The following is a 22,793-nucleotide window of genomic DNA, read 5'->3' as shown; positions in this document are numbered from 1 at the left end:
TTTAGGTCAGATAGGATCACCACTTTATTTTAAGAATGTGAAATGTCAGAATAATAGTAGAGAGAATGATTGATTTCTTTCATCACATTCCCAGTGGGTCAGAAGTTTGCATACACTCAATTAGTATTTGGTAGCTTTGCCTTTAAATGGTTTAACTTGGGTCAAACGTTTCGGGTAGCCTTCCACAAGCTTCCCACAATAAATTGGGTGAATTTCGGCCTATTCCTCCTGACAGAGCTGGTGTAACTGAGTTAGGTTTGTAGGCCTCCTTGCTCGCACACTCTTTTTCAGTTCTTCCCACAATTTGTCCATGGGGCTGCGTGGGTCCATGGTGTTTATACTTGCGTACTATTGTTTGTACAGATGAACGTGGTACCTTCAGGCGTTTGGAAATTGCTCCCAAGGATGAACCAGACTTGTGGAGGTCTACAATATTTTCTTCTGAGGTCTTGGCTGATTTCTTTGGATTTTCCCATGATGTCAAGCAAAGAGGCACTGAGTTTGAAGGTAGGCCTTCAAAATCTTTTCGGCGAAAGCTATCTAAGCATTTATATGAGGATAGCTCTCAGTAGACAAAACATTACAAACAGCTAGCTGCAAAGTGGATTGGTCCCGAAAGTCAGAAAAGCAATAAAATGAATCGCTTACCTTTGATGTTCTTCGGATGTTTGCACTCACGAGACTCCCAGTTATACAATAAATGTTCATTTTGTTCCATAAAGATTCTTTTTAAATCCAAAAACCTCCATTTGGTTGGCGCGTTATGTTCAGAAATCCACAGGCTCGAGCGGTCACAACGGGGCAGACGAAAATTCCAAATAGTATCCATAAAGTTTGTAGAAACATGTCAAACGTTTTTTATAATCAATCCTCAGGTTGTTTTTACAATAAATAATCGATAATATGTATTTCAACCGGACCGTAGCTTTTTCAATAGGAGTGAGAGAGAAAATGTCTGCTCCAAGCTGCTCATGCATTCAAAACTCTGCTGGCACCCAGCCATCCAATGACACAATGTGATCTTTCTCGCTCATTTTTCAGAATAAATGCCTAAAACTATGTCTAAAGACTGTTCACACCATGTGGAAGCCATAGGAAAAGGAATCTGATTGATATCCCTTTAAATGGAGGGAAGGCATGCAATGAAACTGAGAGGTTTCAGGAAAAACAGCACTTCCTGGTTGGATTTTCCTCAGGTTTTTGCCTGCAATATCAGTGCTGTTATACTCACAGACAATATTTTGATAGTTTTGGAAACTTTAGAGTGTTTTCTTTCCTAATCTGACAATTATATACATATTCTAGAATCTTGGCCTGAGAAATAGGCTGTTTCATTAGGGTACGTTTTTCATCCAAACATCAAAATACTGCCTGCTCCTTAACAAGATGTTTGTGGAGTGGTTGAAACAAGTTTTAATGACTCCAACCTAAGTGTATGTAAACTTCCAACTTCAACTGTGTTTATTTTTTATTTATTTTACCTTTATTTAACTAGGCAAGTCAGTTAAGAACAAATTCTTATTTTCAATGACGGCCTAGGAACATTGCCTGTTCAGGGGCGGAACGACAGATCTGTACCTTGTCAGCTCGGGGGTTTGAACTTGCAATCTTCCGGTTACTAGTCCAACGCTCCAACCACTAGGCTACCCTGCCGCCCCTGTGTAACATAGGCCTACACCATTATTCAACTCTCAATTTATTTTGAAATGTAAAAACCCTAAAAGTTTATTTGCTACCAGATTTCAGAGTGACAAAAGCAAATACCAATGAAAGATCCGAAAATGGTGTGGGAAGAATATATTTATAATTCAAGACAACACATTCTAAAATGAATCTCACACACTCCTCACATGCTCACCTATGGTGAGTTTAGGCCATAGCCAAGTTTGGGACATTAACAAGTAGGCTATCAAATCAGCCATGCACCACAGAATTCCACCTAAAATCAGTGTAGTTACTAGGGTGTGCAGCGAGTTGTTGCTGTCTGATGATGTTCTGTTCTTTCTCCCAAGTAAGTACTAGCTGCAGCTAGGAAGCAAAGCAATGGCCTACATTCAGACCAGGGGTCACCAACTGGTCAATCGGGATCTACCAGTAGCTCGCAGCCCACCTATGAGTAGCTCGTCAAAGGAATTCTGAAAGTACATGGAATTTTCATGCACTCCACCACAAACTTGTGATCTCACAAGTATTAGACACTGAAAGCACCCAGCTACTACCGAATCAATGCAGCGTTGACATTATCTCACCTCTGGTTAGCCACTATTGGCTTAAACAGCTAATTTAAGACAATATCTGCCAATTCATTTCCAGCAATATTGCTCCTGTCTGTCAGTGTGTGTTTGTCTATCACTCCGTGTGTAGCCAGTTGATGTGATAACCATCTTGTGGGTTGGCAGAAATACTTTCCCTAAAACCTTCACAATGAAATGTTAGCTACAAAGTAGGCTTTCCTGGCAGAAGTATATAATAAATATCTAGTATTTGTTTATTTGCAAACGTGTTTATTTGCAGCAGTACAGAACTATCACTAAACCGGCACATTATATTTGCATTTATTATGGATCCCCATTAGGTGCTGCCAAGGCAGCAGCTGCACTTCCTGGGGTCCAGCAAAAATGAAAGCAGTAATATACAGTACATTATAATAAAATGTGTAAACATTAAAATACATGTTAAAAACATATATCACTATACATTAAGTGTGTGCCCTCTGGCCACTACTGTACTACAGCACACTATCCAGGTGTACGTGTGTGTACAGTCATGGCCAAAAGTTTTGAGAATGACACAAATATTAATTTCCACAAAGTTTGCTGCTTCAGTGTCTTTAGATATTTTTGTCAGATGTTACTATGGAATACTGAAGAATAATTACAAGCATTTCATAAGGCTTTTGTTGACAATTACATGAAGTTGATGCAAAGAGTCTATATTTGCAGTGTTGACCCTTCTATTTCAAGACCTCTGCAATCTGCATTGGTATGCTGTCAATTAACTTCTGGGCCACATCCTGATTGATGGCAGCCCATGCTTGCATAATCAATGCTTGGAGTTTGTCAGAATTTGTGGGTTTTTGTTTGAATGGTCTCAGGATGCTTTACTGTTGGCATGACACAGGACTGATGGTAGCGCTCACCTTTTCTTCTCTGTACAAGCTTTTTCCGGATGCCCCAAACAATCGGAAAGGGGACTCATCAGAGAAAATTACTTTACCCCAGTCCTCAGCAGTCCAATCCCTGTACCTTTTGCAGAATATCAGTCTGTCCCTGATGTTTTTCCTGGAGAGGTGGCTTCTTTGCTGCCCTTCTTGACACCAGGCCATCCTCTAAAAGTCTTCACCTCACTGTGCGTGCAGATGCACTCACACCTGCCTACAGATCCACTCACACCTGCCTGCTGCCATTCCTGAGCAAGCTCTGTACTGGTGGTGCCCCGATCCCGCAGCTGAATCAACTTTAGGAGACGGTCCTGGCGGTTGCTGGACTTTCTTGGGTGCCCTGAAGCCTTCTTCACAACAATTGAACCGCTCTCCTTGAAGTTCTTGATGATCTGATAAATGGCTGATTTAGGTGAAATCTTACTGGCAGCAATATCCTTGCCTGTGAAGCCCTTTTTGTGCAAAGCAATGGTGACGGCACGTGTTCCCTTGCAGGTAACCATGGTTGACAGAGGAAGAACAATGATTCCAAGCACCAACCTCCTTTTGTAGCTTCCAGTCTGTTATTCGAACTCAGTCAGCATGACAGAGTGATCTCCAGCCTTGTCCTCGTCAACACTCACAACTGTGTTAACGAGAGAATCACTGACATGATGTCATCTGGTCCTTTTGTGGCAGGGCTGAAATGCAGTGGAAATGTTTTTTCAGTTGATTTGCATGGCAAAGAGGGACTTTGCAATTCAACTGATCACTCTTCATAACATGCTGGAGTATATGCAAATTGCCATCATACAAACTGAGGCAGCAGACTTTGTGAAAATTCATATTTGTGTCATTCTCAAAACTTTTGGCCACGACTGTACAATTCTCGCTGTTCCATGAGATGTATTTTTATCTGTTTTTAAAATCTGATTTGACTGCTTGCGTGAGTTACTTGATGTGGAATAGAGTTCCATGTAGCCATGGCTCTAAGCATTACGGTGCACCTCCCATAGTCTGTTCTGGACTTGGGGACTGTGAAGAGACCAATTTATCTCAGCCAATCATCAGTCATTTGTGTAAGTGCTATGCATGTTGAATACCCTTCCCTATAAGCGTGCTGAAAGTCTGTTGTAAATTTAATGGTCAAACACCATTTTTTCCAAAAGTTTACTAAGGGTTGGTAACAGGCTGATTGGTTGGCTATTTGAGCCAATAAAGGGTGCTTTACTATTCTTGGGGAGCCAAATTACTTTTGCTTCCTTCCAGGCTTGAGGGCACACACTTTTCCATAAACTTAGATTGAAGAGATGGCAAATATTAGTAGCAATATCGTCTGCTATCATCCTCAGTAATTTTCCATCCAAGTTGTCAGACCCAGGTGTCTTGTCATTGTTGATAGACAACAGACGCACTATTAAGGGGGAATTAGACTAAAAAATGTAAATGTGTACGTTTATGTCCAGAACTTTAAAAAATGGTCTTCTGATGTGATTTAAGCATTAACATGGACTCAGAACATACAATGTCATTGTTTCAATATGAACAATTGTCATATTGAGAGTGAAAAATAATAATAATCTAAAACCAGGAAAAATAAAAACTGAGATCTCTGAGTCAGATTTAAAAAATGTATAACTTAGTTAGCTACTTGAGCAAGTTTGCGTTGTAGTTTTCTTTGGGCGGAACAGGCTTAAAACATAATAGAACTGCTGTAGTAGCTATTTATTGAGACTAGCTAGCTAGTCCAACTGGGTGAAGGAAAATCTAAAAAAGGACCATGTCGTGTAAATTTGGGCTATTATTTTGGTACTGAAATCCGCAGTGTTTTATAAAAACTTCATTTTATGTGATGTCGGGGGTACTGTCCGTCCACACGAGTTGCCACTCAACTCCATCTTAAATCGTGGAGTTGAGTTTCGTCAGCTAGTGAGACTGCAGTGTCTGGGTTATATATTTGATAGCTAGCTAGTTACTGGAAGAAATTGGTGTTCAGGGACCGCCTCTAGAGAACCTGCTTGTGATCATATATTAAATTATTATCATAAAGCAATAAGTACATTTTTGACCTATAGGTTCAACTTTGCTGCCACATGATCCATCCTGAAACCTAAGAAACCAGATCCAGCTAGCTATGTAGTAAGTCATGTTTGTTTCAACAATGATTTGGCCATTCTTTGCTATTCTGTCTGTATTTGTGGCTGTGGCATGGCCATCGTCTTGCCAATATGAGCATTTTAGGGCACTTGTATTCAGTCACAGTGCAGCAAGTCATGTATGTTCAGGAACATATGAATGATAGGGGGCATCTTGTTCATAAAACAAATGTTAGGTTTACTAGCTACAGTTTGATCTCTGACGCTGTTTACTCTTTTTTTAATGAACTCGTTAACCCCTGTGACCCTATGTTATTCAAGTTATTCTACATTTAAACATTCAACCTTTGCACCAACAAAGGTCCTTCACTGAGCTCTGTTGAGGGGATGAACATTCCATTCCTGGCTACTCAATGACACTTTAAGCCAACTCATTCCCAGCTGTCCATATCCCTCCTCTGAGCAGTTATTTGGTAGCCTAACACTAAAAGGCCTTCATCAGTTGCTGCAACCCGACTCCATTGGCCTTGGGTCTTTAACACAGAGGGGTCCTATTATTAGTTCATTGGCACTCTTGAACAATACCATACATTACCATGCATTGTCTGTTTAGAGATTGTGTATTTCCATGTTATAATGGCATCAGGCAGAGTTCTGCTGTCGTAAATGTGACAAGCAGAATATGCTTTACATTTATACTTGGGAAAATGTATCTGATCAACATTCCCTTACAAACGTGAAGGCCATTCTATCCCGGAGTCGCTGTTGACGTTGAGACTGGTGTTTTGCGGGTACTATTTAATGAAGCTGCCAGTTGAGGACTTGTGAGGCGTGTGTTTCTCAAACTAGACACTCTAATGTACTTGTCCTCTTGCTCAGTTGTGCACCAGCCTCCCACTCCTCTTTCTATTCTGGTTAGGGCCAGTTTGCACTGTTCTGTGAAGGGAGTAGTACACAGCGTTGTACAAGATCTTCAGTTTCTTGGGAATTTCTCACATGGAATAGCCTTCATTTCTCAGAACAAGAATAGACTGGCTAGTTTCAGAAGAAAGTCCGATGTTTTTAGCCATTTTGAGCCTGTAATCAAACTCACGAATGTTGATGCTACAGACACTCAACTAGTCTAAAGAAGGCCAGTTTTATTGCTTCTTTAATCAGAACAACAGTTTTCAGCTGTGCTAACATAATTGCAAAATGGTTTTCTAATGATCAATTAGCCTTTCAAAAGGATTAACTTGGATTAGCTAACACAAAGTGCCATTGGAACACAGGAGTGATGGTTGCTGATAATAGGCCTCTGTACTCCTATGTAGATATTCCATAAAAAATCTGCAGTTTCCAGCTACAGAAGTCATTCACAACATTAACAATGTCTACACTGTATTTCTGATCAATTTTATGTTATTTTAATGGACAAAAAACATGCTTTTCTTTCAAAAATAAGGACATTTCTAAGTGACCCCAAACTTTTTGACAATAGCAGGTAAGGTAACAGAAGAGTAGTTGCAGTACATTCGGAAAGTATTCAGACCCCTTTTTTCCACATTTTGTTGTTACAGCCTTATTGTGAAATCGATTAAATAGGTGCATCCTGTTTCCATTGATCATTCTTGAGATGTTTCTACAACTTGATTGGAGTCCACCTGTGGTAAATTCAATTGATTGGACATGATTTGGAAGGGCACATACCTCTCTATATAAGGTCCCATAGTTGACAGTGCATGTCAGAGCAAAAACCAAAGCCATGAGGTCAAAGGAATTGTCGGTAGAACTCCGAGACAGGATTGTGTCGAGACACAGATCTGGGGAATGGTACCAAACATTTCTGCAGCATTGAAGGTCACCAAGAACACAGTGGCCTCCATCATTGTTAAATGGAAGAAGTTTGGAACCACCAAGACTCGTCCTCGAGCTGGGCGCCCGGCCAAACTGAGCATTCGAGGGAGAAGGGCCTTGGTCAGGGAGATGGTCACTCTGGTCACTCTGACCCCTCTGACCAGATGGTCACTCTGACAAAGCTCCAGAGTTCCTCTGTGGAGATGGGAGAACATTTCCAGAAGGACAACCATCTCTGCAGCACTCCATCAATCAGGCTTTAATGGTAGAGTAGCCAGACGGTTGCCACACCTCAGTAAAAGCACATGACAGCCCAGGTGCCAAAAGGCACCTAATGGACTCAGACCATGAGAAACAAGATTCTCTGGTCTGATGAAACAAAGATTGAACTCTTTGGCCTGAATGCCAAGCATCACATCTTGAGGAAACCTTGCACCATCCCTACATTGAAGCATGGTGGTGGCAGCATCATGCTGTGGGGTTATTTTTCAGCGGCAGGGACTGGGAGACTAGTCAGGATCAAGGGAAAGATGAACGGAGCAGAGTACAGAGGAATCATTGATGAAAACCTGCTCCAAAGCGTTCAGGACCTCAGACCGGGGCGAAGGTTCATCTTCCAACAGGACAATGACCCTAAGCACATAGCCAAGACAACGCAAGAGTGACTTCGAGACAAGTCTCTGAATGTCCTTGAGTGGCCCACCCAGAGTCCGATCAAACATCTCTGGAGAGATCTGAAAATAGCTGTGCTGCGACACTCCCCATCCAAACTGACAGAGCTTGAGAGGATCTGCAGAGAAGAATGGGAGCACCTCCCCAAATACAGGTGTGCCAAGCTTGTAGTGTCATACCCAAGAAGACTTGAGGCTGTAATCGCTGCCAAAGGTGCTTCAACACAGTACTGAGTAAAGGGTCTGAGTACTTATGTAAATGTCATATTTACGTTTTTTATTTTTACTACATTTACCTAAATGTCTGAGTACTTTCCGAATGCACTGACGAATGTATTGACAAGAGTTTTTTGTTGTAAACTGTTGATATTGGTAGTCTCCTTGTTAAAATGTTCTACATTTAACCAAGTGAAGATCAATATGATGACACATCAATATATGCCGATAATCAGATTGCCAAGCTTTGATGACCATTAATGACAGCAACAATTATTTGAGAGGAGTGAGACTATCACTCACATACTATGAATAAAGACACAGTCAGTAGATGTGAATCTGATTGCGATTTGACTTTATTCTACAGAGTTACTTTAGGGCTTTGGATAGACTTCACCACAGCAGAAGGTTTCAGAGGTCCATATGAGAGCTTCACTCTTCATCGTGCCCTTTCTGTGATGATAAAGAATTGGGGAATAGAGAGAGAGACAGATCAGAAGATATTGGTAAGCACTGGCCAAGCTTTATGTAGATACAGTGGAAATCTAGACTGTATTCAATCAAACCTGCCAAAGCAATATAATAGTGTCTTTGTTTTCAAACTACTGCCTATGAACAAACACTTCCTCTTTCTGAAAACGAAAAGTATCTACTTGTGAAGGGAGTCTACCTAGTAGATGGTAATAGTGAGTTTTTACAGTGCCCAAAACTATTCTGTGTTTTCATTTCACAACCGTGATAATACAATTGCAGGTTCAATTAAATGTAAAGTTATGAAAATGTGTCCTAAATCTGAAGTCCTGGATTATTCAATATAAGGTCCTAGATGTGTCACTTAATACATTTTAAAACACTGATAAATTACCCAGATTGTTATATTTTGTCACTTCGCATAAGTGTAACAGTTGATGAGCCTTCAGCTACATCCTCATTACCTCCTTAATCCAATCACTAACCAATCATTTATGGTTAAACCAAGCCCACGTGTCAAGGGACATAACTTACTGTAACTGTTAGACTGGATGGCTTTGTACTTTTAAAATGCTATTTACTTTTAAAATGTTGTAGTAACATTTCACAAGGTAAGTAACACAATATAAAGGTGTAGACCTATCCTAGACCTAAAGATGGGAACCATCTCTCATAACAGAATACTGTAAACAGTGTAATTTGGAATCACTTTGACTAACCAACTGACCACCAATTCGCCTTAAAAGTCTTATTATGAACAAGCGTTACAAATACAGAATACAAATACTATATGACAAATACAGGCTTTATCTTGACAAAGTCTGATGCACTACGATAATACTGTTATAATAAAATATATTTGAATGCAGGTTTGGTCTGATTTTTCAGTATTAATGTTTACATCTGCTTACATAGTCACTTACAAAAAATATTTTTCCTCTTATGATATTGAAATACTAGAATTACAACACTTGTTTTTTAAAATTAAATTAAGATATTCAAGAGTCAGAAAATGAACTTAGCCTCACTAACCTTGGAACCAACATCACGGCTCTTGGCACGCAGCTTGTTGACCTGAGACTCAGCGATGTCGGCCCTTTCCTCAGCCTCGTCCAGCTCATGTTGTATTTTGCGGAACTTGCCCAGATGGTTGTTGGCTTGCTCCTCCTATGACATGGAAACACATCAAGCATCACAGCAAAAGCAGAGACCGATACTGTCATACAAGCAAAAGATCCCCAATATTAGGTAAGTCCACACTTACAGCTTCCTCGGCAGATCTCTTGTAGGCTTTCACTTTCAGTTGCAGCTTATCCACAAGGTCTTGGAGGCGGGTCATATTCTTGCGGTCCTCATCAGTCTGTAAAGACAGAAGCCATAGCGAATAGCAGTCAGTAGATGTAAAGCACACATCTATGCATGCCTGTCATGGTAACAACAATATAAGTAAAAGATCACCTGGTAGGTGAGTTCCTTGATACGCCTCTCATATTTACGAATTCCTTTGATTGCATCAGCACCCTTCTTCTGCTCACCCTCGACCTCATTCTCCAGCTCCCTCACCTGTCATGACATAAAAATAACATCTAGGCTATGTAACAGGGACCATTATTGCTGTTTTGCATATGGCTCTAATGCACAGTATGTACATCTACGTTAAAAAGCATACACTCACCCTGTTCTCTAGCTTCTGAACCTGCTTCTTGCCCCCCTTCATGGCGATTTGTTCAGCCTCATCCAGGCGGTGCTGCAGGTCCTTGATGGTCTGCTCCATGTTCTTCTTCATTCGCTCCAGGTGAGAACTGGTGTCCTGCTCCTTCTTCAACTCCTCTGCCATCATGGCAGCATCAGTAATGGCCTTCTTGGCCTTTTCTTCAGCATTTCTGCACTCCTGGACTGCCTCCTCCACCTCAGTCTGAAGCTGGTTTGTGTCGCTCTCCAGCTTCTTCTTTTGGTTCAGCAGGCTGGTGTTCTACAGATGGAATATGTTTCCACTGTTAAACAGTGGGACAGTCCAGAGGAAATGTACAATACATCAGTAGCATACTAATAATAAGCACCCTAAATAACAATGTTCACACCTGTGAGTGCAGCAGCTGCACCCTCTCACTGATGTCCAGCAGCTCTTGCTCAGCTAGCTTGCGGCCTCTCTCAGTCTGTTCAAGACAGCTTCTTAGCTCCTCCAGCTCTGCCTGCATCAGATTGTTGCGTCTCTCTACAATGGCAATGTTTTCCTTCAGATCATCATTGGAACGAAGAGAGTCATCTAACTGGAGTTGGGCATCCTAGAAGAGAAGACATTTGTATAATGAATTAGTCAATTGCTCATTAAATTTACATTTACATTTGAGTCATTTAGCCAACACTCCTATCCAGATATAGACCAACAATAATTTACCTTCAGATGAGCATGAACACTCTTTAGCTGTTTCTGGGCCTCTGATGCCTGCCTGTTGGATTGGCTGAGCTGGATTTCCATCTCATTGAGGTCTCCCTCCATCTTCTTTTTCAGCCTGAGGGCCTCAGTCCTGCTCCGGCACTCTGCCTCAAGAGAGCTCTGCAGGGTATCAATGGCCCTCTGCAGATTCCTCTTGGACTGCTCCATCTCCTCGTCCTTCTCAGTCAGCTTGCGCTCAATATCAGCCTTTACCTGATTAAACTCTAGCTGGGCTCTCAGAATCTTACCCTCCTCGTGTTCCAGAGAAGCCTGTTAGATCATAATGGTTCAGGTTTATTATAAAGGCATACAGTATAAGTATGTATAATATATTATGACTTGATTCTGGACAGAGGGAACCTACCTCAGCTTCCTCCAGAGCAGATTGGATCTCACTTTTCTCCTGTTCCAGCTGTTTCCTTATTTTCTCCAGCTCATGGATGCTCTTTCCTCCTTCACCAAGTTGCTCAGTAAGGTCGGAAATCTCCTCTGTGAGGTTAAGGCCATACAGTGGAATTTAGATTGCTGTGTTGACATTAATTAAATATATACCTCCCTGTACTGATAGCTTGACAGATTACCTTGGAGGTTCTTGTTCTCCCTCTTCATTGTCTCGAGCTGATCCAAAGTTTCCTCATAGGAGTTCTTCAGCTTGAAGAGTTCAGTGCTCAGAGACCTGGCCTCTTTCTGTGAGCTCTCTAGCTCACACTGAGACTCCTCATACTTCTGCTTCCACTCAGACAGAACCTGTTGGAAGCAATCAAACAAAATTGTCATTTGAAAGAAAGGATCATGAACCTATAATTTAGCATATTTATCTATGGCTTAAAGAGTTTACTTTGTCAAAGTTTCTTTGTTTCTTGTCCAGAGCAGCAGCAGCAGCATTAGACCGTTCCACATCCACCATGAGATCTTCAATCTCATTCTGCAGTCTGTGTTTGGTCTTCTCCAGGGAGGAACACTTGGCGTTCACTGCCTCCACAGCTTCTTCAGCATCCTGCAGACGCTGAGCCAGCTTCTTCCTGGATTAAAGAATAATAAACAGGAGATATTTAGTGCCTGCAGTGACATTTGTTTTGCTTCATAGGTAAATTAACCTTTGATGATACTTCACCTCCCTACTAATAGCTGCATGGTCAGCTATCAGACAAACTTTTTGTTCGTCTTACATTTTTAGAAGAAACATAACACAAACAGAAAGCCTATCTGCTAGAAGAGAAACATAGTCTTTCTTTGGAGAACATTTGAGTGAAAGAGTGAATAAATTACTGCCATGATTTCTTACTTGGCTTCCTCTAGCTCCTCAGTCCTCTGAATGGCATCGGTCTCGTACTTTGTTCTCCACTGAGCCACCTCAGAGTTAGCCTTGGACATGCCACGCTGCAGCTCAGCCTTGGCCTCTTGCTCCTCCTCATACTGCTCGCGGAGCAGGTCACCATCATGTCGAGCAGATTGCACTGCATGGGCTAGTGCATTCTTTGCCTGGAGCACAAATATTTTCACACATTTTGTATCATTAGCTAAGGATGACGTGATAGAATACAGTCTATTATATAGCTTTGGGTGAACATATTTATCTCTCACCTTTGTTTCCTCCTCCAGTTGTCTTTTGAGGTCCTCAATCTGCTGAGTGTAGGACAGCTTCCCTCTACTTAGCTGAGATACAAGGGAGTCCTTCTCCTCAAGCTGCCTGGAAAGCTCCCCTAGTGAAGTAAATTATGAAATATGTTATGAACAATTCCACCGCCTTGTTCCTCCTCCGTGTGGAGGAAGGCATTGTTTTCTAATATTGACGATCATTTGTCATACGCGATAACAAACTTACCATTCTCTGTCTGCAGCCTAGCTTTACACATGCTGAAGTCATTGATACTGCGCATGCCCTCCTCATACTTTGCCCGATATTCACTCATCTGATCTTCCAAGGTCCTGCATGCCTTCTCTAAATTGGTCTGAAATAAAGTGCATGATTTAAAGACAAATGTGTTTTTAAATAATCCATCATGCTTCACATTTAATGAGAAACATAAAGACCAGATAATGAAATGGGGCCATACCTTGGACTTCACAATATGTTCCATGTTGGAGACAACATCATCAAGTTCAAGCCTGAGCTCGCTCTTCTCCTTCTCCAGTTTCTGCTTCACTCTCTGCAAGTTGTCTATTTGTTCCCCAAGGTCAGCGACACTGTCAGCTTGTTTTTTCCTGAGTGTGGCAGCTGTAGCCTCGTGCTGCAGAGTGGCCTCTTCAAGGTCTCTGCGGAGCTTCAGGAACTCATTCTCCCTCTTCTTGTTCATCTCAATCTGGACAGAAGTGGCTCCACCAGCCTCCTCCAGCCTCTCACTGATGTCCTCCAGCTCTCTGGCCAAGTCTGCTCTTTGCTTCTCCACCTTGGCTCGGGCAGCTCTTTCTGCCTCGAGCTCTTCCTCCAGCTCCTCAATACGAGCCTAGCGAGGGGGGAAAAGATTGTAAGATTCTTTTGAGGTGACTTAAGTCAGAGTAATGTGTATTTTCATGGTTACACATTCAATTGCACATGATTCATTACCTGAAGCTCCTTTAGTTTCTTCTGCAGCTGAATGTTAGCTGCTTGCTCATCTTCTATTTTACTGTTCAGCTGGCTGACCTCAAAGTCTTTCCTGTGGCCGAAAGGCATTTTTTTTTGTTGCAAATTAACAAATATAAGCATAAATGATATAAACTGGGAAAAAAATGTTTTAACTTACTTCTTAAGACGTTCCTCTAGTTGCTGTTTATCATTCTCCAGGTCCATTAGACTTTCCTGGGTCAACTTCAAGTCTCCCTCGAGCTTCCTCTTGGCTCTTTCAAGATCCATACGGACCTTCTTCTCTTGCTCCAGAGAACCCTCAAGCTGGGGAACATCAACATAAAACTCACTACTGTTTTATCCAGTCAACTTCTGATGGCTACACGAATGCTGTGTGTCTATCCTTTAGTGCTCGCAATACAACATCAAGCACTTACGTCATCAACTTGTTGCTCCAGCTTAGCCTTTGCCTTTGTTAGAGTGTTGACTTTGTCTTCCTCACTCTGCAGGTCATCCAGTGTTTGCTGGTGAGCCTCCTGGAGAGCTTTCTTCTCCTTGGTCAGCTTGGCAATGATTTCATCCAGAGCTGCCATTTCCTCAGTCAGGTTCTTCACCTGTGAATAGGAAGTGAAGGTTGAGCAAACAACAACATAAACACAGTTTGTATTTGTTTTATAAATATGGAGGTGATTAGTGACCTTGTTCTCTGTGGCGTGCTTCTCCTTCTCCACTTTAGCCAGAGTGAGCTCCAGGTCATCAATGTCCTTCTTTATCTCAGAGCACTCGTCCTCCAGTTTCCTCTTCTTAGCGGTCAGTTCTGCATTCATCTCCTCTTCATCCTCCAGTCTCTCAGTCAGCTCTTTGGATTTAGCTTCCAACTGAATCTTGTGTTTGATCAGTTGTTCACATCTTTCCTCAGCATCGCAAAGATTATCTTGCTCCTATGTTGAAAGGTTTCATTAGCTTAATGACAATTTTCAAGTATTTTTTGCAAGGATCACAATTCTGATGCATGTTACTTCATTTAAGGGATGATATATTTAACTCACCGCCTGAACTGAAAGCTGTAAGTCATTTTTCTCTTGGAGAAGAGAGACCATTTTCTCCTCTAGTTCCTTCCTGCGAGCCTCAGACTTTGCATAAGCCTCTTTCAGCTTCAAGAACTCTTCCTTCATGTTGGCCATCTCCTTCTCAGACTCAGCAGATTTCAGCAGAGGCTTGATCTTAAAGAATAGCTTCATCCAGGGCCAATTCTTGACCCCCATGAAGGCACGTACATTCCATTGGATCACAAGTAATGCATCTCTGTGAACAATTACAAATACAGTTTAGCAGATATTGCATGGAACTACAATATGAATTCGATATAGACATCGAAGTCATTTGTGACTGTTTATGCTTACCTTCGTTCAACAATCTTCTGGAATTCAGCTCTAGCCAGCAGACCGCGTGCTCTGGACTGGATTCCAGTGATAATGAGGGACAAACGGTCATCTCTCATCTCCTCCAGCTGACCAAGTAGACCAGCCTTGAAGAACACCTTAAAGGGATTTCAAGTAGAGCATATCTAAATTCCCTCCCTATATACAGAATAAACCCATACTGTTGAATGAATTAATAACATTTGGGCACTTTCACTTTTGGGAATATTCCATTGGAAAATATATGTACATTTGCTTCTTCATTGCAATATATGTATATTGTGCATGATCATCCTTATAAAAGTTATACCTTAGTGTGTCCAAATCTGTATTGAGTGTGATCAATATCCAAAGACCCAAGTAATTTCTCAGCTCCTTTCTTGCTGTCAATAAACTGTCCTTCGGGGATGGCAGCAGGATTCAGGATACGGTATCTATTTGAAGTATTACATAGTCTTGAATATAATACATATTACAAAAGAGGACCTGTTTCCCAATTCAGTTGAACCTATGTATTGTATACCTCTGCTTGAAGTCTCCATACAGGACCCTATTGGGGAAGCCTTTTCTGCAGATCCTGATGCCTTCCAGCACACCGTTACAGCGCAGCTGGTGCATGACCAGAGGATTCTCCATGGCCCCAGGAGTCTTGGTCTCATTGGGGATGATGCAGCGCACAAAGTGAGGGTGAGTGGACCTCAAGTTGGTCATCAGCTTGTTCAGGTTTTCCTGTAGAAGCAATAAAGCCATGCATGTAAGTGTAAATGTGAATAAATAAACACCACCGTTTGATGTGTTTTTCATACTCACCCTGTGCAAGGCAGACACCGTCTGAAAGGATGATCCCTTCTTCTTCTTTCCACTTGCCTTGCTATCATCAGCTGAGAAGTACAATGGATAGAAAATAACTTCTTAAAAATGTACTTTATCTTATTAGGTTTATTTGACTGGGACAATGCCTATTGAAAAGGACTGATCTAGGTGCTTTCAGAACTGGTTTATATAAAAAAATATATATAATAATTTGCATACCAGCATCTGTTCCAGCATAATTCTGGAAGAGCACGGTCAACAATTTGAGGTTAGACTTCTGGAACAGTCCGACCACAGTCTCATTCAGTGGATCCTTGTTCTTTACCAGCCAGTTGAAAATATTGTAGTCCACAGTACCAGCATAGTGAATCAGGGAGAAATGAGCCTCTGGTTTCCCTTTCATAAGCCTGGGCTTCTGGAAGTTGTTGGATTTTCCAAGATGGTTGTCGTAAAGCTTGGATTTAAAGGTAGCATCGCTGGCCTTGGGGAACATGCACTCCTCTTCAAGGATGGACATGATACCCATTGGCTGAGGGGAAGACAAATATGAGCAGTGTGACTGATGACCTGATAACATTTAGATGTGTGTAGGTGCACTTGTCTTATTGAAAAACATAACTATTCCTTACCTTTTCAATAAGGTCAATGCAAGCCTGCAAGTCCATGCCAAAGTCAATGAACTCCCATTCAATTCCCTCTTTCTTGTACTCCTCTTGCTCCAGCACAAACATGTGGTGGTTGAAAAACTGTTGCAGCTTTTCATTGGTGAAGTTGATGCAGAGCTGCTCAAAGGTGTTGTACTGCAGCAGAAAGGTGAACTTAGTTTTACAACTTGTAAAGTATCACTAATAGATTGAGGTAAAAAAAAAAGGGATTCAAGTATCATATTGAAAATCACTTCAGCTCACATCAAAGATCTCAAACCCAGCGATGTCCAATACACCAATGAAGTACTGGCGAGGCTGCTTGGTGTCCAAGGATTGGTTGATTCTCACCACCATCCAGAGGAACATCTTTTCATACACTGACTTTGACAGTGCACCAATGGAATAGTTCACCTTTAATGAAATAGAAGAAAAAAAACATTATTGTAATGGTTATGAACCTTTCCTGATTAACATTGAGCTCTGAGTTCTTCGTGTTTTCAGATCTTTGTTATACGTTATTTCTGGCTCACCTGTTGGACAGTTTGCCCCTTGGTGACCCACTCGTTCCCTACTTTGACCCTTGGGTGACAGAGACCCTTGATGAGGTCAGCAGAGTTCAGGCCCATCAGATATGACACTTTGTCAGCATCTTAGGATAAATAAAATGAAACGATACATTAGAATATTTGTTAAAGTACTGTCTTTAAGATGTATCATCAACACCGAGGTTCGTTTTCTTAATGAAGTCCCTCTCACCCTCAGTGCCATCAGCCTCTGCCTGCTCCTCGCGCTGTTTCAGCTTGAACTTCATGTTGCCATAGTGCATGATAGCACCAGTCAGCTTGTAAATGCCATTCTTCTCCTCCTGAGTGAAGCCCAGGACATCAAAAGCTTCCTAAATTAGAAAAAGAGAGAGATAGTATGCTACCAGTGCACCAATAAATACATGAAGGTAATCTAGTTAAAACAGATATGGCACCAGATGAACCAACCATCGATATTTACTCACATCAGTGGCACACAACTCATCACCATCGTCGATGGAGGCTACAGTTGTCTCTCCTTGGGAGATGAATTGGTAGTCATAGGGGTTGTTGGTGATGAGCATCATCTCTGAAAAGCAAACAGAAATGTCAGATTCGGGTCAAATCCAGTGAGGTCCGAGCAAGGATATCTTTTAGTTAGTACATGGATGACAGTAGTCTTTATTTACCGAGCAACTCTGGTTTCCTTTGGGACAGAATCTGGTAGAAAATGTGATAGTCTCTCTCAGCCTTGAGCTGGAAAGTCACACGGGACTTCTCTAACAGATCTGTAAAAATGCAAGGCGGAAAAGTTCATTGAAGGTAGCAGTTTAACATTATTGTATATATGAGAATAGTTGATAGTTGATTTGAATATTCCTTACAGGTCTCAATGTCTGCGGAGGCTAGCTTTCCACTAGCAGCAAAATGAATTCGGATGAATTTGCCCTGAATAAAAGTTAAAGAGAACCAATCATTCATTTTGGCATACAATTAACATACATAGTGCGTATATTATGTGCATTGTATCATATGTTGTATGTTTTAAATTGTAGTGTGATCACAATGGTCTGTGGACAGAAACTTACGAATCTTGAAGAGTTGTCATTTCTAATGGTCTTGGCGTTACCAAATGCCTCCAGAGCTGGGTTAGCCTGGATGATTTGATCCTCCAAAGTCCCCTGGAAGTATTCATAGCAGTGCTTTGATTACAGTAATGAAGGGTAAAGTGCCATTAGAGAACATGTTATCTGTTTATTCAACAAGCTAACCTTTTTCTCAGAGGCTGTGTCCTTCTTTCCTCCTACAGCTGCAATACTGGCGTAGTACTGAATGACTCTCTTGGTGTTGACAGTCTTCCCAGCACCAGATTCTCCGCTGAGGATACAAATACAGTATATAACAGTAAAATAGGCTCAACTGGGAAATCTCAAAATGCAAAATTCACACTCAAATGGCCAGGCTTTAGAACTGAACATCGATGCATCATGAAATAAATTAAACTAATAACTTGGTTCAAGGCTGTCTTCTGACTGATTAAAAAAGATTCCGGAGCAATCAGAATGCTGTACATTTTACATTTATATTTTAGTCATTCAGCAGACGCTCTTATCCAGAGTGATTTACAGCAGTGAGTGCATACATTTTCATACTTTTTTCAGTCTAGTCCCCTGTGGAAATCGAAGCCACAACCCAGGTGTTGCAAGCGCCATGCTCTACCAGCTGAGCCATGCTCTACCAGCTGAGCCATGCTCTACCAGCTGAGCCATGCTCTACCAGCTGAGCCATGCTCTACCAGCTGAGCCATGCTCTACCAGCTGAGCCATGCTCTACCAGCTGAGCCATGCCCTACCATCTGAGCCATGCTCTACCAGCTGAGCCATGCCCTACCAGCTGACCCATGCCCTACCAGCTGAGCCATGCCTCTACCAGCTGACCCATGCCCTACCAGCTGAGCCATGCCCTACCAGCTGAGCCATGCCCTACCAGCTGAGCCATGCCCTACCAGCTGAGCCATGCTCTACCAGCTGAGCCATGCTCTACCAGCAGAGCTACACCCTAAAGTGCAACAATTTAGCTCACTATTCCCTTATCCCCTAAAAACCAGCCATACAAAGAAAAAAATTGTGTATATTCTTCATTAGTCTACCTTTGATACAATCCCACAAATGTTGCATGTCAACATTCAAGTTTTCAAGATATAATATCACTTTACTCCTGACGCCCAACATCAAACAAGAGCAAGAAGTCCAATGCAAACACAATGTTAGCTCTATGTTCTTTTATTTTAGCGTGGATGCTCAATCTCATTGATCTCAGCCAAGTCCTTTTCAATTGGTGAGCTAAGTAAGACCGTACCAGCTTTTGTGAAAAGCCATGGCCCGTCATATCACCATTAATATTGCCTCTATCCACCAATACTGGCATGTACTGACTGTTCAACATTAATTTGCCCTCAGCCCCCAACCAGGCTTCAATATTTTTTAAAGTTCCTTCTTATCAGGAATCACAGGATGCCTGTCAATAAATTCAAAGTGCATGCTTTATCCACTGTTAATCAGATGTATCAACACAACAGTCCAAATTGAGGTAGTTAAAATAACACAAATATTTACATGTCATTGGTTTGTCAGTGCAATACTTTCCAATTAATCCATCCATTTATGACAGCATACAGCCACATTAAGCTTCTATACAGTAGCAACACTTTGATGTCACTGCCAGGCAATGTAAGACCTATAAAATAAACAAATTCAGCTTGATGAAAAGGAGAGAAAACTCACGTGATAAGAATGGATTGGTTCTCCCTGTCTGAAATAGATATAAGGACATGGTCACAATTGTTTTTTAGAAAGAATACACTATTATTAGTACCGTAATGTTTGAATATCTTTTGGGTGAAAGTTGAATAAGATATTCTAAGTCATCTTAGTGAGTTTACCTGTCAGCATGTACTGATAGGCGTTATCGGAGATAGAAAAGATGTGAGGAGGAGCTTCACTCCTCTTCTTGCCTCTGTAGGCTGAGACCACCTCCTGGTTATATACTGGCAACCACTTGTAGGGGTTGACAGTGACACAGAACAGCCCGGAGTAGGTCTGTAGAAACAGGAAGGAGTCAAAATAGAAAAACTGAAAGTACATATTTAATAGAGTTTGATCAAATACAGAGTATGATATTAGACCTACATTTATTATTGTGAATTCTTGGTCGAAACAGATTGTTGTGCAGTTGAATCTAAGATCGTTTGGGTATACAGTGCATTCGGAAAGTATTCAGACCCATTGAATTTTTCCACATTTTGTTACGTTACAGCCTTATTCTAAAATGTATTGAATCGTTTTTTTCCCCCTCACCAATCTACACACAATACCCCACAATGACAAAGCAAAAACAGGTTTTTAGAAATGTCAAAAATATAATAATAATAATAATAATAATACGGAAATATAGCATTACATAAGTATTCAGACCCTTTACTCAGTACTTTGTTGAAGAACCTTTTGCAGCGATTACAGCCTCGAGTCTTCTTGGGTATGACGCTATAAGCATGGCACACCTGTATTTGGGGAGTTTCTCCCGTTCAATCAATTGAATTTACCACAGGTGGACTCCAATCAAGTTGTAGAAACATCTCAAGGATGATCAATGGAAACAGGATGCACCTGAGCTCAATTTCAAGTCTCATAGCAAAGGGTCTGAATACTTGTGTAAATAATGTTTGTTTTTATTTTTTATGGGGTATTGTGTGTAGATTGATGACAAATTTGTAAAAATGTAATCCATTTTAGAATAAGGTTGTAATGTAACAAAATGTGGACAAAGGGAAGGGGTCTTAATACTTTCTGAATTCTCTGTATGAGTCTTAAGAATACCTAAAACGTGGCAAATATCAAAAACATGGTTTAAAAAAAATGCTTGTTGGGTGTTTGGCTGATTCAATTGAATTTTGATTTATTAGAGATAGTACCTCTTCAGGTCAGAATATCTACTTTGTTTCATTCCACAGTGTTAAGAAATGGAGAAAAAAATCCAGCATGTGTGAACTCACGTAGATCATCCATGCTGCATAACGCTCTTTGAGGTTGAACAGCACAGCTGGCTCATGAAGGAAGGTAAACATCGCCATATCTTCAATTTTATCAAACTTTGGCGGGTTCTGAGGGTGGACATCACAGTCCTTCACAGTCACAGTCTGTAAAAAGAAATGATCAGAGTCACAAAAGCAAGTACTGTTGAACTATTTGTCAGTCATTTTAAAACAGTTGTTCACCAACAGTACATGAAAAAGGAGTATTAGATATTTAGATTTCACAATTATATATATTTTTACAGTAAATGTAACACACAAGTGTTTAGATCCAGTAGTTTCTGGCATAATTGTTGTAATATTACATATAAAGTCATGTTTTGTTCAAATATAATCTTATCATCACTAGTTGTCCTGGTTGAGCAGCTCTCTCACAGCTTACTAACCTTCCCATTCGCAGTGTCAGCGGTGACTTTGTCACCATCTCTGCTGGTGATGGAAGCCTTCACAAATTCCACTTCGGTGTCAGGCACAAAGCATTCCTTCTTCATGTCGAAGGGACGGGTCTGGGCCTCCAGACGCTCCCTGTCTGACTTCCTCAAGTAAGGGGCTGCGGGCCCGAACTCTGCCATATGAGCGTCTCCCATGATTTACTGTGTCTAGAGAAAGGAGAGGAAATCAACTCCGTTATTTATTTCTTTTTTATTTAAAGAAATGAAAGAGCTATTTGTTGCACGTTTCCATTTATTCCATGTTATATCAGGCATCACTGAAATAACGGAATAGAATTTAATAAAATGTTGTAGATTTTTTTAAATTCCTTTTGTTCATTTTGAATGACTTTATTTAATTTCCGATTTCCATGTATTCAATTGATTCTAAGGCATTATTTCTGAAACAGTACGACTTGATTTAAAATAAAACATTTTAACAAAGGTTCATGCAGAATCAATAACACCCTGACATGATGTTAAAATGCCCTTACCACACCAACCCCTTTATGATGACTGATGGAGGTAATGGTCCTGTGGAAACAAAAACACACATTTTAAACCATATTTACCCTTTCTAGCACCCTTTCACCTTCTTCACACAAAAAGGAAGATTATAGCTCCAGCATCACATCTTACCTTGCAGTAGTATGGTGGCCTATTGTGGTCCAGACCATGTGTCCTCTTTATAAATGAAGCCTCTCTGCCAAATATGGATATGCATCTCAGGGGCCAGGAATGTTATTGTGTCTGTGTTTGGTTGGGGTACAAGGGTGGTGGGGGTTAATGAGTGTCGGAAAGCCATGTACTGTAGAAATCCCCGAGTAGAGGTAGTCTTATCAGTGACGGTGTCCCTGAAGGCTCCATATTAGGTGCTTCGCGGAGAGTTGTAGTTAATCATAACTTCCTCTCGCCCATTTATGTTCTGTTCCTGCTTAACAAGTTATAGCCAAATACATCTCACTATTTCTTTTATGGGCAAATGTTTGTTTTTTAGGGGTGAAAGTAGTTTTTTCCACCGGCTGTATTTTTCTTATACTGCCCTGCGCAATAATTTTGTCCAATAATTCAAACAAGCATAATTATCATCACTAAACATTGACATGAATGACGTGTCACTACTGTTGTCGCTTGCTAGTCACATGAGGTTTTGTCATGGCTGCTTGGTTGGGGGCAATTGTAACACAGTGTTAAAATGTCCCTGAGCCAAGCAGCCAAATTATGAAAACAAGGGATTTTAACTTAAAGAATGTATGAATTATTCGTTAATTATTGAAATACTATCTTTAAATAGCCTTGGGGTCCTGTAGAGAGTCAAAGAAGTTGTAAACAGATATAATATCGGCATCGTGAGATTATTCAGATGTTTCGAGAGGAACCGAATTGCCAGCACACACATGGGTTTTACTGTAATTATTTATTGTGTACAGTACATAGAAATGTGCATATTTCT

At 41.0% G+C, this 22,793-nt stretch overlaps 1 protein-coding gene across 1 annotated transcript; it reads right to left on the bottom strand.

Moving 5' to 3' along the window:
- Nucleotides 1–8,296: 8,296 nt before the first annotated feature.
- LOC112226875 (myosin-6) lies at nucleotides 8,297–22,091 on the bottom strand. The gene is made up of 39 exons (XM_024391511.2): nucleotides 21,980–22,091; nucleotides 21,835–21,874; nucleotides 21,296–21,508; nucleotides 20,871–21,014; nucleotides 19,761–19,917; nucleotides 19,603–19,630; nucleotides 18,091–18,196; nucleotides 17,908–18,000; nucleotides 17,704–17,767; nucleotides 17,509–17,607; nucleotides 17,305–17,408; nucleotides 17,052–17,190; nucleotides 16,826–16,944; nucleotides 16,557–16,706; nucleotides 16,278–16,448; nucleotides 15,868–16,177; nucleotides 15,646–15,716; nucleotides 15,359–15,564; nucleotides 15,146–15,269; nucleotides 14,818–14,954; nucleotides 14,464–14,719; nucleotides 14,113–14,355; nucleotides 13,852–14,028; nucleotides 13,593–13,738; nucleotides 13,415–13,505; nucleotides 12,924–13,313; nucleotides 12,692–12,818; nucleotides 12,451–12,569; nucleotides 12,152–12,348; nucleotides 11,705–11,888; nucleotides 11,448–11,613; nucleotides 11,231–11,355; nucleotides 10,828–11,136; nucleotides 10,511–10,714; nucleotides 10,105–10,401; nucleotides 9,888–9,992; nucleotides 9,694–9,789; nucleotides 9,462–9,596; nucleotides 8,297–8,411 (listed from the first exon to the last, which is right to left on the bottom strand). Exons 3-39 carry the CDS (start codon nucleotides 21,494–21,496, stop codon nucleotides 8,391–8,393), a joined length of 5,811 nt encoding a protein of 1,936 aa, XP_024247279.1. The 5' UTR covers nucleotides 21,497–21,508; nucleotides 21,835–21,874; nucleotides 21,980–22,091; the 3' UTR covers nucleotides 8,297–8,390.
- Between the last annotated feature and the right edge of the window lie 702 nt (nucleotides 22,092–22,793).

Source organism: Oncorhynchus tshawytscha, linkage group LG28, assembly GCF_018296145.1.
Source record: "Oncorhynchus tshawytscha isolate Ot180627B linkage group LG28, Otsh_v2.0, whole genome shotgun sequence".
Lineage (NCBI taxonomy): Eukaryota > Metazoa > Chordata > Actinopteri > Salmoniformes > Salmonidae > Oncorhynchus > Oncorhynchus tshawytscha.
Note: the sequence above shows the minus strand (reverse complement) of the source record. Positions and strands in the feature narration are given on the sequence as shown.